Below are 18484 nucleotides of genomic sequence, written 5' to 3'. Positions count from 1 at the left end.
TTAGTATTGTCTATTAATTATTTTATATTAAAAATTTACAAGAATGCATTTATTTAATTAATATTACTACTATTATATTATTGTTTATCCAATCCAGGTCTTAATATGAATGTGTGCCCATCTGACACAGTTTGAATCTATTTGCACCGGAATTGGACCAAAGACCAGTCCAACTGAGAACCGAGCACCCACTGCTGTATTATTGACTCCTTCCTGGACATTGAGAAAATAGATTGAAACCTCTTGTTTATTTATTTTATTTTAACTAGTAGGGAAGGAGTGGTACCTTTTGGACCTCATGAGTAAAACAGCACCTACTATTCCAGTATACCTGTCCTATATATTTGGCAGCTGAAATCACAGTGTTCACTGCTCATCCAGGATTGCATTCGACAATGTGGAAAAAGAATTCTGGCACATGAATCTTTGTCAAAGCCAGTGGATTATGGACCTAAGCATATGATTTACAATTTCTCATCTCAGATATAATACCTTTTTTTTTCCTTTTCTGTAAATGTAAACGAATTAAATAAATTAAAAATGTAAAGTAGTTGTAGAAAAGAACAAGAAAATTGCATATAGATAAGATATGTAATTCAAGCTGATAGGATTTCTTACAAACTAAACTTTCCCATGTTGAATTTCAAATTCGACCAAGGTGATTAAGAAGTTATATATGCATGCATGCATGCGGATTCTGGGGTTAGGGTTAGGGAGTTTATGATCGACTAAAGACTTTTTCTCATTTTCATCTTTTTGGTTTCTCTGTTATGATTTATGAATGTGTTTCAACTTAAGTCATTGCCTCAGTGGTAGAAATTTAATTCACACACAAGCAAGCATGTTGAGGCCTAAACCCATAAGGGGAAAAATTAACATAAAATAGAAGAATGTGATTCAATCAAATATATAATCATTACAAGCATTATTTCATACAGTATTCTAGGCCAAAAAAGTAAACAAATATCCCATGTGCCTTTACGTAGAAAGCTTCTATATTTTTACTATTATGGAGGGCCAACTAAGGCCATTGATACCAGGGTGCTTGCCCTCTATAATCCTAAAGCTTCATCTCTTTCTTCCTTAAAAGTTTTCTTAGACTCTCTTTTTTCAGAAATTAAAAACTATAAGCTCCTCTGCCTGTAATCATAGAGTTATATAAAAATTATTTGAAGTTAATGACTCTACAATTCGCAAAAGCTAGCTCTTAATTTAAATAAAGCCTATATGTGTTCTGCTCTCTAAAATATGTATCCCCATTATATATGCCAGAGTCTAATGCTCTTTCATTTTGAAAGTGAGAAGCTGTCTCAGCATGGATGGAAGCTGACTACATTATGACCACCTTTTTCATTTGTACTCATTGTTGGAGCTTTATCTGAATCCATCTCTTTAAATATATATATATATATATATATATATGGAAATGGAATCTCCATCATAATGAAACATGATTGGCTGCAAAAAAGAATCCAGCTCCCAATTAACCGGTATTTTCTTATGGAGCTAGAAAATTTTAGGTTTAGACAGAATTTGGTTTCCTTAAATTTAGACACAATCTCTTCACCTTCTCGAGCTCTTTTTTTCTTTTTTTTTTCTTTTTCTTAATGGTTGTAAAAGCTATGCAGAAAATCCTGTCCTCCATAATTAATGTATTCCTTTTGTATAGTATATATACAAGAACATTAGATAAGAATAATCCTATGTCTTACAAATAACTCTTATGCTAAGTAATCAAAATTTAAATTACATATATAGTTATTATCTACTCGATTTATTAACAGATAACCCTTCATTCAAATTTCAAATGGTCTGTGGCTTTGTCCCTAATACGGCCCCGCAAGATAGAGCCACGATTGGAGATTCCTATCTTGGACAATAACAGCTGAAATCTTGACTTGGACACTGACTTTGTTAGTATATCAGCAAGATGTTCATGAGCAGAGACGTGCTACACTTGAAGTAGATCCTTTGAAACTTTGTCCCGTACTACATGAAGAAAGTCAATGGATAGCATGTGTTTCATCTTAGAATGTAGGCATGGATTTGCAGAGACATAGGTTGCACTCATGTTGTCGCAACATATATATATGAGTGGTGGTTTTGACAACTCCACTTGTAATACATCTTATTTATAGATTGTAAACCTATTTATCTTTTATTTTTTTAAGATAAAAATTAGGTGGTAAGAGATAAGAATGATATGTGCTTGTATTTTAAATTAAAAAGAAAACTAATTTGTGCATAAATTTAATTGTATAATTATATTTGAGTTTATTAATTAATTAACAGTGGTGTAGCTAGCATACACTGTAGGAGAGTAGGGAGGGCTATTATCTGCATTATAATAAATGATTTAGTGCATTAACTATTAAAAGAATGAAAGATAAAAGAGCGAATAAAAGCACTAATAATTATTAAGATGTTCCAAAGGCTAGCTGAGTATGTTTCTGCATTGCACAGTGTTGCTGAGTGTAACATCGATCGGCATCATATTCATTGTATATATTTATATATTGATAGATAGATAGATAGATAGATAGATACCGGTGATTAGTAATATTCTGACACTGCATGCATGCGGATGCCGATTTCATGTTCTCAACGGGATAAGCCTGCTTCTTATGTTGTTCATTATATATAATAATCCCCCTGAAAATGACACAAAATGGCCACTGTTAAATCTTCCTCTCAAATTGTTAAAATCAAGAAAAAAAAAAAATAAAGACCTACATATTATATAATCTACTTTTTTTTTTTATTATTAAAGTTATATAATTTTATCAATTAATTTGTAAATAAACTTACAATTATTTGAAATAAATTGTGATTTTTTTTTTGCAATATTGTAAAATTTTTTTCAAAATATGATTTTTTTTTTCGCAACTGAATTTCAGGTTTTATTGAAATTTCAGAAAATTAAATAAATATTTTTTATTAGATCAAAATGATATTAATTAAATGGATTTTGTTTAAAACCATAAGAATAACTTTTTCAAAATTTATCAGATATATAACTTACCAGGTACTCATATTCAGTAAGTTATAAAATTTATCAATTATGTATACAAATGAAAAATTTTACGTAATTTTATTTAAAAAAAAAAAAAAAAAGATGTAAAGAAAGAAAAATGGATGCAAATAAAAGCACCCCATCCAAAATCCAAATCAGATTAGACGGCCAGCAATGCCCAGTTGGGTTGTTTTTATTATGGGCCCACACACCATGTGGCCCATTTATTTTCATATCTTTTTTTTTTTTTTGGCCAAAAATTACTTTTTACTAAGTTATTGTTTTTTGGAGGATTAATTAACGGTGGAGCAAAACTAACAAATTGTTTTTTAATCATTAATGTAAATAAATTCAATAAAAGGATCGTGTGAAAAAAAGAACTCTTTCTTTAAATTTATTGAAATTAATAATTAAAAAAATAAAAATATTTAATGTAAGTTTGATCTCCTTCCATTATATATATTTTTTAATTTATTTAATATACTTAGTAGTACTTACCATGATCAAATGTTCCTTACTTTTCATTACACTAATTTTAAATTATCAAAAAGTTAATTTACTAAAATACCATAGTTTCTCTCCCAATAATTTCATGGCCTCCTATATAACTGCGAATCTAACCACGATTAAGGGTTTCCCATTTCCTTCAAATCATCTTCAATTTCCCTCTATGAGAAGATAAAAGGTACGATTTTTAATCACATATGTATTACATCCTAAATTTCACTTTTTTTCTATTTCCGAATTAATTTTTTTTTATTTGAATTCAATCTTTGTTGAGCTTTCATGACATATAAGTTCTATATACAAAAGTCAAGCTCAATTGTTCCTTTTGAGTTCCTTCTTTTGTATTCAAAATTGATGACAATAGAGAATCCAATGATGGGTATAATTAAAATTTATTCATTTAATTGAATTTTGATGCCAGATTATTGAAGAGAATAGTTGGGTTGATTTTTCTTTTACAGATTTTGGTTGATTTGGACCTGATTTTGCGGGAATGATAGTTATTGTTCTTGATCTTCATCTGAATAAATCTTGAGCGAAACCCATATTAATAGTTATGGATTTGGAAAGTGAATGTTCTGCGCTTGAATTTGTGGAGGATAATGAAGCCATTCAACACGCTATATCTCATTTTGATGTCAAAGATAATCACGTTGATGATTTCAAGAGCAAGGATAATGGGTCGTGCGCAAATGATAATCAGACTCAGAGATTGGCCACTGATCATAGTGTCGATTCCGATGCTTTGACAGCTAATAATCATCTAAATGGTGCTGCTCAAATTGTGCAGCCAATGCATGCACCTCATCTAGCAGCTAAATCTCCTGTTGGGGCATCTCCCCCTACCACCAAAGGATATGGGTTGAAGAAATGGAGGCGTATCAAGAGAGACTTTGTTAAGGATCCAACCGCCACTGGTGATATCAGTAAAATGTTGAAGCGAGGTTTGTCTGGTTCTGCAAATCCAACTAAACCTCTACATATGGCATCACCCGAAATCAAGCAGAATAGTGTGGCTTCTGTTGGACCAGTGAATATGTTGAAGAGCACAAGTGTTGCTCATGGGCTCATGATGCGTAGCCCCAGTTCTGATTCCAGGTTTGCAGTCGGGGCTGCTTTTGCTTTTGCTACAGATTCTGAAAATAGCGAGGATCGGAGTAGCAAGTCATCTACAGCAGCCAGTATGCCAAAGACGAGGTATGACCTGCCTGCAGTTTTGGGGTACGTACACGAGAAAAACCAGATGAAGAATTTAAGTGGGAAGAGTGTGGGTAATTCAAGTCAAAGAGTTCAGCAGGGAAAGGGTAGTGTTGAAAGCAATAAGAAGGCCAGAGGAGAAAGGATCAAAATTGAGAAGGAAAACTCTCATTCCAGCATGGAATCTGACTCAAGAAGCTCTAACTTTGTCTTTACGCAGGGTTTGTTTTCAGTGACAAGTAACGGAAAGCAAACTGGAAACTCCTTGAATTATGATGGGGAAAATAGTGATGAAGCTCGTGAAGGCGAGCATCAGATCAGTGAGGAAGTTCAAACTGCTTATAGGAAAGAAAATTTAGGTGAAATTGAAGAGCTTTCACCGGATGATTTAGCTGCAGATTTATCTTGGGAGGATAAGGAAGAAAAAGGTGAGAATCACCAGCCTTCACCAGATCAAGACGCATTGATCCAGTCTATTCTTGCCCTCCAATCTGTTCAGGAAGCCCTTGAAAATGGTGGGTGTGATATCCTTCTGATATCTTTGATAAACCTTTCTCATGGTTTGATTATATGTTCTAACTACTCTTGGGTACTGTATTATATGTCCTGCAAATCCAGCTTGGTGACCTCTTAATTTATTCATATTTTAGTTAGCTTATTTATTTGACAATCTCAGAAATATTTCTGTAAGTATTTACTTCAAGCAGTTGATAACTATGCCCTCCTTTGTTTGAGGGTTGGGACAAAGATTATAAATAGTTGTTGTTCATAAAGCCTCGTTGTGGCTAACTTTGAAAATTTCTATACCAATCTCTGTGCATGTTCCACGTTGAACTGGCTTTTCAGTTAGCCTTAGATAAGTCTAGAACAAGCATCTTGATGGGCAAGTAGGGCTGTAGTCAACATAGGCTGTAAAAAGCTAATGCAAATAGCAGAAGGGAACTTCGGCTTATATTTTGTTAAGTTAGGAATCATGTACTACTAATAATTAACTATTGATAGTAATGGTAAGTATCTGGTGGAGTAATGACATCATCAGGAGTAAGATCAACCTAAAAAGGAACGTTTGGCAACAAATCATCATCAGAAAAGCAGTAACTAAATTCAGTTCATAGGAGAATCACACCAATGTTTTTTGCTGGTGTTTGGTCAATGTTAACTTAGGGTTGTGAGAAGAGAAGGCACACGGAAAATGAGTTGTGGGAAGTGAGAGAGGAATGGTAGTGACATTTATTTGGGTGTTCTCTAATGCATAATGGATATCTGATGGTGAAAGTTCAATCATATGGAGGAGTCTAGGACTACATCATACATGTTTTCATCCTTGGAGAAGTTAAATGTTGATCATCCATTTTACTTAGTATTGATCATTTCATGCTAGCATAATTGCTGATTATGTCCTGCATTTTTGTTAAGTTTAATAGAGCAATTTTTCTTTGCAGAAGTACAGAAATTAGGGGAGATAGGAAAGGAACCTCTACATGATGATTCAATTAACATTAATAGTGTTCATATGGATTCTACTTTTGCTGATGAGGAAATCCATGAAACTAGCTCATCTGGTCAATTAGATTCTGAAAAGATAAGAAAAAGTACTTTAGGTTCCTTGGAAACTCAGGTATTCACCTTAACACAGAAAGTAAAATATTTGGAGAGCAAACTGGAGGAAGCAAGGGCTCTTCTGCAGGCGAAGGAATCAAGGATTTTTGAATTGGAAACCAGTGTAAACAGTAGCAGGTTGCGGAAGGAAGAATCCAGAAGCACTGCAGAGTTGCAACAAGATAAATATAGAGAAATGGAATTTGATCTTGAAGGCCTCTTTCAACAAAAAATGGAGGCTGAAATTGAGTTTCTAGCTCTAACAAGGGCAGTAGAGAAGTTGAGGGTTTCTGCGGGCAATCAAGTTGCACTATTTGAAGAACAAACATCATTGGCTGGGGAGCAAGCACACATGTTGAATAAGCTTGGAGAGGCAGAAAGCAAGGCTGTAATGCTAAAGAAACAAGCAGAGGAGTTGGAAAAGTATTGTGGAGACATCGTAGGTACTGAAGAGGTTTTGAAGATGCAAAGGAGAGTATGTAAGGTTACGTCATGTTTTTGTACACAGTTGGTATTACTGGTGTTAGTGTTCGTTGTCTTGCAGCTGTCACCACAATCAGGTGTGGTTGTTCCCACCTGAGTTAAAAGAAAATAGAACCCCCCTTTTCTTTTTGTGTGTGTGTATTCTAATGTTTCTAGGCGATGATCCAAATGTAAGATTTCGTTGTTATTATAATTAGAGTCTTTTCTTTTCCCTTTCCCTGCTTTTGTTAATACCGCAACTTGGTTAAAAGTGGAAACCTTTTCAATCTTGATTTGAGCTTCTCTCAATGTTAGTATTTACCAACAAGGCTGTTTTTCTGTGAAGTAGAATGCAATTCTAAACCACACATTTTATCACTTTAATTTGTTGGTTGTTAACTAGAGAAATTATGGCCATGGCGTGCTGCTGGGTAGGCTTTGAGCAATAAATGTTGTGCTTGAGAAAGATTTATTGCCTTCACCGTGATCCTTCTCAAAACACTATTATTTGGATGGGAAATATACCCCGTGTTGAATAATGTGACAGTTGATTTTACAAAATGAATCGAAATTTCTCAAATTCATCTTTTTAGGTACTCTTTCATGTCAAATGAAATGATAAAAGGTCTTTCTTAAAACAACACTAACACCAATTGCCAAACGTCATTGATTAAAACCAACTTTTTTTCTTGCCGACATAATGCCTAAAAAAGGTGGTTATACAAGTATAAGCTCATCCAACATCTCCATCTGCCATCCTTTAATTAAAGGGTGTGCAACGTAGTTGCAGATTTTCTACCAGACTACAATTTACTAACTTCACTCTGATCTTATATAGCACAAGAATAATGTTCTAGGCTTCTAGATTCTTATTTATTAATATATATATATATATATATATATATATATATAACCACAAGTTACAAAGCTCTCCCATCTGATCACCAAAAGTTTCAGCAATGGGGCAGTCAAGCAAATTGAAGAAACGGGAAAAGTTGAGCAAAAATAACAACAGACGGAGGGTTGACACCCTGTTATTCAGTTCCTAACAACCAACTCATTGGAGGCTATAGAGTTGTTGAATCATGGTAAGATCGGTATTCCAACATTTCAGTTCAACATCTCTCCTTGTCCTTCGTCCCTCTCTCCTGATAAACCTGCATCACAGTCAAGAACAGTCATTTTTAAGAAATCTCCAATAGTCAAATGAAACATAGCAGGATTTAACTGCAGAGACAAAATAAAAATATTTATACACATTCTGGATAATTGGAGACAAATGATATAACAGTCTACTTCCATACCACTTTCTCAGTCTCTGTCAGATTGCTCCGTAGGTGCCCAATCTTCTCGCTGATGACTTTCTCTTTCCCATGCTACATAGGTTTTAGCCGAACATAATGCTCAGCAAAGAAAAAATTATAACCACTCCTGTTTGACTTTGGCCTGGAGAGGTCCCATAAAGCTAATCGGGATCTCTTCCGGCGCCAGTGACAAGGAATATCTGAAGTATTTGAACTCTGAGACAATTGAAGCATTTGGGGGATATGATACAGTACACCCTTAAATTGATCAGAGCCCAACCTAACTGTAATCAGATAGCCATTATCAAATTTTCCATCAATGCTCCCCGTCACAGAACTACCAATCTGCAACTCTGGAGTTCCTGCTTGTATAAGAATGGTAAGAGCCCTCATTTAACAAGACAGCTACATTCACACACTTGCAAAGATGCATATGAAATAGACATCTAGGCTTGCCAAATTTGGTATAAATAATAACTAAAATTACCCTCTAAATCCTTTCAAAGCAACCTGATATAATTTTCAAATGACTTGCCAAATATCACAATTTGTTTTTCTTTCTTGACCGCAAATGATCATTTCAAGGCTAAACAAACATTCTAGAAGCTCAAGCACTCAGCAACTGACAATCAAGGTTTTTGTGAAATCAATAATTTTGCTTTTGAGTCCTTTAAGGAAATTCAAATTGCAGGTCCCACAAACTATTTCAGAACAACTATATAGGTAGCAGGGAACATCACTTGTTGAAGATTTAGATTCATAGAAAAGCAACAATGGCATGGATTTTTCATAATTTAAGTATATCGCTATTTTTTTTCTTCAGAAAAGATTGCATCGATAGTCAATATATTAGGCTATTAAAATATGATACATTTGTTAAAGACATTGCTATGCAGGTCTAATAAGCCTAGTGATATCAAGTCATGCATGCCTGATTAGAGAAACCAATATCATTTCTATGAATATTGGAATGAAAAGCTCCTTCATATTAAGGCAAACAAGTGTACGTAAACCACATATAATTGTGAAATACAACTGGAAGTTAACATAGCCCACACAGTAATTGGAGCCCTCATATCAATAGGTAGTTACACATACCCAGAGCTGTTAATTGGTTTGTAGAGGCATCTCCTCTGGTGTCTGCATATCCATTCACAAGGCTCCCACTGGCAGTGTGTGCTAAAAGTACACAAATTTACAAGCTATGGATATTTCTTCAAAAGACAAAGATGCTTCTATCAGAAAGAAAAAAATGAATTTAGTTTTCAAATACCAGGGGTTGAGACCAAAGAGACTTGCTTGCGGAAGTAATAGACTTGCTCAAAGTGATAAAGCAATGATAAGTAATATTTCTTTAAAACAAATGAAGCATTTGTAATGGTTGTTGGAAATCTGAAGACCACAATCACTTCCTTCCATCTGCGATCTTGTATTACCTGTAAACCATTTCAAGGAAATTAAACATCCCTTTGGAGGGGTTGTAACAAGCTAACATATTGGACCAACTCAATTTGTCCATCACTTATGGCCATAGAAATCTTCAGAGAGAAAAAGTTCCAGTCATGCTAGCATGCAACCTAAGATTATGATCTCCTGCAAAGAGAGCTGTAGAAGCTAGAGGGAATTCCAGGTCATATCAAGAGAAAGCCATATAGGTGTTCCTTTACTTAAACCAATGACGAAGAGGTCATCAACATTGTTACTAACACTAGATAATGCATTAGATCAAAAAGCTTTATATCGCAGGCAGTATCCTAATTGCAAGTATAATACCTTTTCAAGACCTCCACGTGATGTGACCTCCACAAAGAGTTGATGCAGATCTAGAGCCTTTCCTCCAACAACCAGAACCCTATCCAACCAAAGCATCAGGCGAAAATATATCCTAAGCAGTGCTTTTCTTTTCCTTATTCTCTGTTTTGTTATTTCCCCACCCCCATTTTCTCTTTCTCCAATAGGTCACCTTTTTAATACAAATTTAGATAGGTAATAAGTCAAGAGGCACATTCTTTAAAAGCCTTAATAAAGATGCAAAAGGAACCACATCCTCTCCCCTAAAGAGGTGTGTGCACAATGTGTGCATGGTTGTTCATGCAAACGGGACAGACTATGAGGGTTGCAGGTTAGTAAAGGTTATAAATCCCATATCGAGGAAGAGGATAGATATATCAAGCAAGTAGCATCATCCACTGTAGGCAGATAAATGATGCCATAGTTAAGTGTTTGGATCTAGAGCAACTGAGATCGATAACATTTGGAATAAACAAGCAGGATTTACTGTCCCCACTTTAAAGAGCAAATTTTTAATTGTTCTGTTAATTTTCTTTTCAATAAACAAATTTTCATGCTTTAAATGTTGCAATTACCAGCTACACAGAAAACAACGTTAGTGCTATATTCATCCAAAACTTGACCAATAGAACATAGACAAGTCCCCACATTGAAGCTAAGAAAATGCATACCAACAAATGAACAGGGTCTGATAAAAAGCAAAAACGTTAAAGGGGCGAAATTGCAACAATGAAACTTGAAATTAAACTGTTAAAGTGGAAGACACTTTTTTGGTACACAAAGAGATGAGAAAAACTTTTTCAGAAATGCTAGTCCTGCAGACAGATGATGCAATAATGAAAGTTGGGAAATTTTATGTTTTGTGTTCCATCCTGTAACAATCTCGAGAGCAAGGGAGGCCCACCAAAGTAGAGGAAATCAAAATTTTGAATACATCATGCGGCAAAAAGGAATGAACATGAAATTACAGCCATTTCAAACATAAAGGATCAGGATCTGACAACTCCTACTCTTGCAGAAGCATAAGGATTGCAAAGCAGGAAAAAAAAAAACGACCCAGATACATGCACCCATGTTAAAGACGAAGTTGGAAATTGCAAGGAAAGAGAGTTACTTGAATTTTTTGCCGATTGATTTGTTAAAAGCTTTGAGCTTTTCCCACAAAAGGTCAGAACTTTGAGCGACATCCTTGTACTTGGCAGATGGTGAGGGATAGCGAGGTGTGTTGTTGTACTTCCCATTTGTACTCTCACTCTGCTGCTGTTGTTGCTGAAACATTTTTAGACTCAACTCAACAACAAAGGTAAAACAGTTTGGATGTTGGATTTTGGTTTGATTAAGATTTTAAATTACCAACTATTACCGGTAGATATAGATTTTTTTTTTTTCTGTTTCCTGCCCTATATTATTCATATAATATAAAAGCACTAAAAAATTATTAATCTCTTAATTTTAATAATTAAAATTCAATCTGTGTTATTTTTAGTAAAAAAATAATAATAATCTTAATCTTGGTATTTGAAAATTCCCCACCACGTAAATTTTCTATGAACTTGGCTTGGCTGCATTGAATGCCCCTCTAAACAAAATATCCAACGGTGGCAATGCTGCAATGCTTGTGATAAAAGAATTTCCCTCACTTTTTCATTCTTCTTACTCACTCAACAAATAGAAAAAAAAATCCACTTTTCTCCGCTTTCAGTTTTGTATCCACATGCCTTATTTTGAAGAAGGAAAAATAAATCCAAGAATAGTGATGAATATACATAGGAAAGTAAAATATTAAAAGTATTTTTGCCATTATAATAATAAATGTTTAATTTTCAAATAAAAATATATATATTTCTGGTTCTTCTATCATTGTTACCTTGTCTGTGATTGTCTGGACCCATTAAAAATCCAGTTAGAATACATAGGAGCAATAGCATACGAGGGGGATTTTCCCAGAGTATATAAAAGTCTAACCCCTTCAATGGATCATAATTGATTGTTGCTTTATTAATGCCTGCTGCTGCCTGCTTGATTTAGTTTTAATATACTAATAGATAGTTAGCAGTGGCTGTTAATCCGATGCTGGAATGAAGAACCAGAAAGACTACTAAATTAATTAACATATGCATTTTTGCCAACCAAAGTAATTAACATATGCATCCAAGAAAACCCAGAAATTAGCAGGAGTAAAGCAAAACAAGAGATCCAACCTCCCCCAACCTTAACTAATAGACAAAACTATACATTGGTTCTAATCAAATATAGCATAACTTATAAGAAGAAGTGGTTCAGCCAAAGAACTTGGGATCATAGCCATTGCTGGATGTTGCCAAGATGTAGTAAGCAACAATATGGCCAATGGAGCCCCAAGCAAGAACATCGACGATGTTGAATCCCACAGGATCGTTGGACTTGAGAAGGCTAACATACTCCTTGGCTCGTGTGTCCCCAGCCTCAAAGTGTGTCAACCCGTTTTGCTCAGGCACTTGCTTGGCAACGTTCTCTCTTTGGAAGTTGAAGAACACAAACCTACCCAAGAATAGGGAAAGACCCGTGCTTAGGCTTATCACAATTGGGGCGCTGAGCTCTGCTTTGACAGCAAGCCTAGCAGATGAGTTTCTGGCGATGCGGGTGACCCTGGATGAGGATTTGGCCTTGCTGAGGGGTCTGATGCCTTGGAATGAGATGCTGGAGGGGCTGAGATGGTTGCTGGCATGGTTCTTTTGGATGGTGGAGAAGATGGGGGTGAACAAAGTTGAGGAGGCTGCCATGGTGCCTGCAGAGTGCGGATTGAAAGAAGTCTTGGATAGTGAAAAAAATATAGATTTTGTAGGAGATGATGATTAAGGGAAGTGGCGTATAAAAGATCATACAGTAAAAACAAGTGGCAGTAGGAAGAAGGAGAGGGGGATTGTGAGGATGGAAATGGTGGGAGAAAGATTTTGGATGTCGACTTGGCTTTGTTTCATTGGTTTCTTTTGGATAGAGATTTTTGGGTCCAAACGAGAAAAGCTGAAAAGTCGTTGGACTGTTTGAGAAATTTAGCTTGGGGAATATTTAGTTATTTACAGTTACAGACAAGGGGTGGCCAAATCAGAGGGTTAGGTGTTCGATTCACGGCCGAAATTGAAACTGTTTTTAACACCACAATTTTAGTAAACGAATTGTCAAGCACCTGGCCTGCATCTCCTCGCTTTATTACAACTTGGTTGATTTACTAAATCCAGCCCATCTAATCGTGCCTTTTTTTTTTTTCTTTTATCAGAAGTCCAGCTTGGCTCTAATCAAACTTTGGTTGGTTTACAATTAGCTAAGTTCTTATAGAGTGTGAACGTTTTTGTTCAGCTCATTTAGAAATGCCTTAAATATGGCTGAGCTTAGTTTGATTATATACAAAGTTAAAAACTCATTTCGGCCAAATACCACGAAAATGCAAACTCAAATTATCCTGCACAACAGGATCATAGTCATTTGAATGGCAGATTCATTAAAGAAAATAAAAAGAACCCCCCCGCCTTCATTCTTCTTGTTCACATGAACAGCTCTGTCTAGCCTTCTGTACATCCCCCTACCATTAACATCTTACGATGATTGACCCCCACAAGTGGCAATGAACTAAAATCTAATTGAACATAAATAACCTAAAATTACGAAATACAGTTTACATTTACACCTACAACCCTCTTCTACAGCTTGGAATGTTACAAATTTCCTCAAATACCATCAACCACACCAACATTTTTATTTTGCGTACTGCACAATCAACTCACATTAGGGAATCAAGGTATGAGTAGTTCCTCCGACGGCCATACTCAAGAAGGCTACCATATGTACGATCCCATACACCAATAAAGAGAGACTCTGTGTCCGGACTAAAGGATAGGCCAGATATCTCACCAAAGAAATCGATTTCTTGCTCATTCTCATACCCACTTTTCACATCATACACATGCACAAAGTCAGCAGGCTCAGCCATTGCCATGTAATTACCATCAGATGTATAGCGTATAGACCGTATTGCTCCAAGATTTCCCTTGAGAACAGAAATTGACCTGGACAAGTTCCGAACGTCCCAAATCCGGCAAGTTTTGTCTTGGTTCCCGGTGGCAAAAGTGACACCGTCAGGATGCCATGCTGATGCAAATGAGAAGTCCAAGTGTCCACGCAAAGGCATAACAGTCTACAATGCAATTTCAAGTCAGCCGATGCCACATCCTAGACTTTGCAATCTCCAAAAATGTAAATAGTTAAAAAGCAAGCAGACAACTACCTTCCCCGTGTCAGAGTCCACCAACATAACATCAGGGTTGTCTCCAACTATTATTAGAAGTTTCCCATCAGGGCTCAAAGAAGTATGCTGCAAAAGCAACACGTAAGAAGAGCTTATAGTATTTCACCTCATCGTCTCTACAGTGTCGATAGAACCAATAATTACTATGCTGCAAATTAAATTTTATATGGAATAATATTAAGTGTATGTTTACCAATCTAAAACAAACGGAATCCCAATACAAGAAACTTACATTGACCGGCCAAAGAAAATGAAAATGCTTAGAAAGTTGATATTTCTCCATATCAAAATCTCTGACTCCACAATCATTATTTGAGGCAGTAAAGTGAGCTGCACCACTGGTAATTCAAAAACAAAGCAAAATTAGGTTCAGTTGAATGTAAGTATGTGACCGATGCCACCAGGAGCTCAGGGAACAAGAAATACCTTGGAGTGACATAAATCTCGACAGCGTTTGTAATGGCATTGTCATCATAAGTTGTCCTAGAGCAGAAGCTTATTCCAGGTCGATCTAAATGCTACATTCCAAATCAAAATCAACTAATTAATTCTAAAGATAACTGGCAACAGGATAACACTAACCAAGAGCTCAGCAAAAAAAAAAAAAAAAACTCCTCTTCAAATATAAACTTTTAGCATTTTTGCCGTTCTAAAATTTCTAAGTAATAAATAGTTCAAACCAAGATAAAATTGATAAACTTTGAAACAGAATGAGCAAGAAAACAAAGTTCATAAATTCTAATGAGCTTAATAGAATCATTTAGCCAGATCCTTCTCATAACATGAAAGATATGTCTAACAATGGATTGAACTAGAATAGTTAAGATATGAACAATTGACCTCAAGTGACTAGCAAAAACTGAGAAAGAGCTATATTGTATGGAAAAGCAACTCTGCAACTGCCGCACAAAGGCTCATTCATTCTCTGATCTTTTTTTTTTATTGTCAATAAAGGATTTAGGGGGAAACAAGATACATTACTCACCTTGCATATCAGTTCACCCTGGAATCCTCCAGCAACTAGCAGCTTATCTTTTACTGCAAGGGTACTGACTTGAGTTTGTGTAAAACCTTCCATCAGACTTCCAGGATGTTTCTAAGAGGGAAAAACACGTTGATCAATCTCAGAGGAAATGAGATGGGGGAAAAGAAGAGAAAAGAAAAGAAAAGAAAAGGGGAAAAACCAACAATTCAGAGAAAAAGCAAATCAATGCCAGAAAACAGACCTCAGATGGTGCCACATGACCAGACACATTAAGAATTTCACGCTTCCCATGTATCAATGAAGACCAATGCATGACAGAAAAATGTGACAAAAGGTAAACATCATGTTTTGATGTAGCCCATACCAAGTTCCTTAACTGCACCACCACAAATGGATATGCTTATCAGTCAAAATGATCACATCACAGTCAAATATACCAAAAGAAAAGGACAGGCCAGTAACATTACAAGATATGAGAAAGAAATTTTAAAAATATAAACATAAATCTTAAAAAAAAAAAAAAATCCTTCTATGACGTCACAAAATATGAATGGGGTAAATATAGCTGATATAAATTAAATGAAAACTTCCATTCAGCTAACCTGAAAATGAAGTATTGTTGATTTCACAGATCTTGAATTTAGTCTGAAGTCATAATATGAGGCACCCTTCTTGGTAACTTTGCAATCCTATATACAAATTGAAATATCAACTTAGTTCAATTACAACCAAAACATTAGATCCAAGAATTGTTATAAAAGGCATGCAGGCAACTTATAAGGAATTTTACCTTCCCTGACCCTTCTCCAGACAGAGGGATATTCTCGTAGTTCTTGTACTGTTCTAGCCTTGTTTGCCTATATTTTTCCCTAGTGATGCTAAGGCGATCCCAAGGAATTCCCTGGATGTCTTTTCCTCTTCTAGCTTGAGCAGCAGAAGTATCAGATATCTTATTATTCTGCAATATGGTCAAATTACAATAGGCTGGCTTGAAATCCATGAATACTACAACAAAAACTTTGAAATATTTAGAAATAGTAAAGCCATATTTGCCTAATCTAATGATGCGTGAACTTAGTTGCTCAAGAAGTGCCTATGTGAATCTTGTAAAACATAAAACAAACCAAGTCGTCATATTCATCAACATCAGAGTCTGAGCCAGACATATCTCTGCCACAAAACTCTTCATCCATGTCATCATCCATGTCTTCTAAGTCATACTCATCCATGTATTCAGCATCATCTTCTCGGTAATGGGACATATTCCACCAGACAAAACAACACCTACACCAAAATAAATTCAAGCATTGATAATAAATTAATAGTCACTCAACAATAATAACCAAACCAATAAAGAAAAAGCCACACAACATTGAATCAGAAGATTGTATTATCTTAGATTTTTAAATAGTAAACTTTGTGCTAAGTACACTGATGAAGTGATGATTATAATTGATAAGATGGTGCATATTTAAAATCATCAAGAACAGTAACATGACATGTACTGCCACTAAAACTCATGCAAGTTACAATTTATACAATGTAGTGTTTAAGACATTAAAATGATATTCACAATAATTATAATTAAATCATCTAATGGTATTATCTAAGGATATTGAACATGATAATCTAACACTAACAGAGAATAGAAACCATAACCAAGTCAGAATTAAAGAGAAAATCAAATCTATCACCAAACATGGGACCCTCGTCAAAGGAATGGAAAAGGAAATGGAAACAAATATCTAAAATAACATGCTCAGACAAACATAAATCCATCATATAGGTACAGTTTTATGCCGATTTTCAATGTGTATGAAAGACTTACATCAGCATGGAAATTATCTAATTAAAGATTGATAGCCTATGAGTCAATCCCATCATAGGTTATTTATGGGAAACATATGCTATAATATATTCTGAAGTAATTTTTGCAATATTTTCAATTCAATTTTGCTATAATCACGTTAGGATAGAGATAAAATTCACTTCTCAATTCAAGCATGCAACGCCCCAAAAACAAGACTAACAAAACCTTTCCAAGGTGCCTAAATTTGGAAACTTTACCACCTATAAAGGTGAGTTTTTTCTATCTCACATTCCTCTCTGCAGGCCTATTCATCAATGTAGATTTTGGGGTCCAAGAAAGAAGTCAAGTCCCATGAAATTCAATGCATTTCATTTTTGATTTTCTAAATTTAAATAGCACTCATAAAAACACGACAACATGGCCTAAATAAGAAATGACCTGATTAATATAAACCCTAATGGAAATTGAAACGAAAAATTAAACTCCCAAATGAGAACAATCATGCAACAACAATTTGATTCACTTGCAAATAATAACTGTTATCAAGAAATAAAACAATAATTATTTAAAAAAAAAAAGGGCAAACCCTAAAAGTGTTTTAAAAAAAAAAAAAGAATTAATTTGTATATGCACCTATGCATCGATTAACAGAAACGATGAAGATGATCGAAGATTATGAACATAAAAAAAAATGAATCATGAACGAGTAAAAGAGGAACCTTTAGAAATATAAGAGATTATGGGAAGCTGGTGTTGTCCTCCGATCTGGTTTGGAGATGAAAATACGAGCATCAGAATAAATTGCATGTTTTTAAGAAATATATATTATATATAGAAAATGATTATTTATAAAAGGTGAGGGTTTTTTTTTTTTTTTTTTTTTTTTGATGAATAGAAGGTGGATTTTATATACTCAAAAAATTCGTTGAGGGAAAAATAATTTTGCTGGTAATAGTAAATAGTAATAGTATAGTACATTAGTATACTTTTATTATTTGCTATGTATATGTATATATTTAAAGGGTGAAGGAAGAGATTAGAAATTATAATTTGATGATTCTATTATATAGAATAATTTTAGGTAGATATGAATTAGTAATATGTACGATACGACCTCGTTTAACCATAAATGAACTTGAACCCGGGATTGACTTAATGGCCCAATAAGCTTATTGCCATCATGGTCCTACACTCGTCCCCCTACATTCTATTGTGGCTTTGATTATATCCAATTCCCATTTGAATTAGTTTTCAATATTTCTTCTAAGATTTCAATATCTCCGAGGAAAACTTCATTTCTTTAGTTTTATCAGAAGGAAAAAAGAAAAAAAAAAAAAAAAAGAAAATTTACATAATTATTCTTTAATCAGATAGGCATGAAGAAACAAAATAGTCTCGATCGTCAGTGGTAGTTGTAGTACACTTTGTTTTTAGAAACGACAAACATGGATCAGACAGAGACACTGACAACAGTGCTTATATACACGTTAACAACGTAACATTATCAGGTGCAAGATCAAACCCCGTTCCACGA

General features: G+C 34.8%; 4 protein-coding genes across 4 annotated transcripts; 1 reads left to right on the top strand and 3 right to left on the bottom strand.

Moving 5' to 3' along the window:
• Nucleotides 1-3643: 3643 nt before the first annotated feature.
• LOC111275520 (WPP domain-interacting protein 2-like) lies at nucleotides 3644-7016 on the top strand. The gene is made up of 3 exons (XM_022860868.2): nucleotides 3644-3698; nucleotides 3982-5232; nucleotides 6160-7016. Exons 2-3 carry the CDS (start codon nucleotides 4077-4079, stop codon nucleotides 6894-6896), a joined length of 1893 nt encoding a protein of 630 aa, XP_022716603.1. The 5' UTR covers nucleotides 3644-3698; nucleotides 3982-4076; the 3' UTR covers nucleotides 6897-7016.
• Nucleotides 7017-7411: 395 nt separating this feature from the next.
• LOC111275521 (high mobility group B protein 10-like) lies at nucleotides 7412-11330 on the bottom strand. The gene is made up of 6 exons (XM_022860869.2): nucleotides 10988-11330; nucleotides 9856-9934; nucleotides 9356-9518; nucleotides 9181-9261; nucleotides 8083-8444; nucleotides 7412-7935 (listed from the first exon to the last, which is right to left on the bottom strand). Exons 1-5 carry the CDS (start codon nucleotides 11149-11151, stop codon nucleotides 8155-8157), a joined length of 777 nt encoding a protein of 258 aa, XP_022716604.2. The 5' UTR covers nucleotides 11152-11330; the 3' UTR covers nucleotides 7412-7935; nucleotides 8083-8154.
• Nucleotides 11331-11972: 642 nt separating this feature from the next.
• LOC111275525 (photosystem I reaction center subunit V, chloroplastic-like) lies at nucleotides 11973-12738 on the bottom strand. Its single transcript, XM_089754864.1, has one exon. The coding sequence runs from the start codon at nucleotides 12633-12635 to the stop codon at nucleotides 12153-12155; it is 483 nt and encodes a 160-aa protein (XP_089610990.1). The 5' UTR covers nucleotides 12636-12738; the 3' UTR covers nucleotides 11973-12152.
• A 546-nt stretch (nucleotides 12739-13284) lies between these two features.
• LOC111275522 (putative WD repeat-containing protein C2A9.03) lies at nucleotides 13285-17807 on the bottom strand. The gene is made up of 10 exons (XM_022860870.2): nucleotides 17670-17807; nucleotides 16265-16424; nucleotides 15931-16098; nucleotides 15743-15829; nucleotides 15382-15516; nucleotides 15141-15251; nucleotides 14582-14673; nucleotides 14388-14493; nucleotides 14135-14221; nucleotides 13285-14044 (listed from the first exon to the last, which is right to left on the bottom strand). The coding sequence occupies exons 2-10, from the start codon at nucleotides 16400-16402 to the stop codon at nucleotides 13631-13633; spliced, it is 1338 nt and encodes a 445-aa protein (XP_022716605.1). The 5' UTR covers nucleotides 16403-16424; nucleotides 17670-17807; the 3' UTR covers nucleotides 13285-13630.
• Nucleotides 17808-18484: the final 677 nt, after the last annotated feature.

The sequence above is a fragment of the Durio zibethinus genome, chromosome 25 (assembly GCF_047325235.1).
Source record: "Durio zibethinus cultivar Kanyao isolate XHJ-2024 chromosome 25, ASM4732523v1, whole genome shotgun sequence".
In the NCBI taxonomy this organism is placed as follows: domain Eukaryota; kingdom Viridiplantae; phylum Streptophyta; class Magnoliopsida; order Malvales; family Malvaceae; genus Durio; species Durio zibethinus.
This window is presented reverse-complemented; position numbering and strand designations above follow the sequence as displayed.

Bases quoted from the DNA above. Each gene is read 5' to 3' on its own strand.
- LOC111275520 (XM_022860868.2), top strand. From the start codon at position 4,077: ATGGATTTGGAAAGTGAATGTTCTGCGCTTGAATTTGTGGAGGATAAT. The intron at 5,233-6,159 runs GTGGGTGTGATA...TTTTCTTTGCAG, and splicing joins TCAGGAAGCCCTTGAAAATG to AAGTACAGAAATTAGGGGAG.
- LOC111275521 (XM_022860869.2), bottom strand. From the start codon at position 11,151: ATGTTTCAGCAACAACAGCAGCAGAGTGAGAGTACAAATGGGAAGTAC. The intron at 9,935-10,987 runs GTAACTCTCTTT...TTGGTTGGATAG, and splicing joins TCAATCGGCAAAAAATTCAA to GGTTCTGGTTGTTGGAGGAA. The intron at 9,262-9,355 runs GTATTTGAAAAC...GTGTACTTTTAG, and splicing joins CTCTTTGGTCTCAACCCCTG to CACACACTGCCAGTGGGAGC.
- LOC111275525 (XM_089754864.1), bottom strand. From the start codon at position 12,635: ATGGCAGCCTCCTCAACTTTGTTCACCCCCATCTTCTCCACCATCCAA.
- LOC111275522 (XM_022860870.2), bottom strand. From the start codon at position 16,402: ATGTCCCATTACCGAGAAGATGATGCTGAATACATGGATGAGTATGAC. The intron at 15,517-15,742 runs GTTAGCTGAATG...GTGGTGGTGCAG, and splicing joins CAACAATACTTCATTTTCAG to TTAAGGAACTTGGTATGGGC. The intron at 14,222-14,387 runs GTAAGTTTCTTG...TTGCTTTTGCAG, and splicing joins ATTTTCTTTGGCCGGTCAAT to CATACTTCTTTGAGCCCTGA.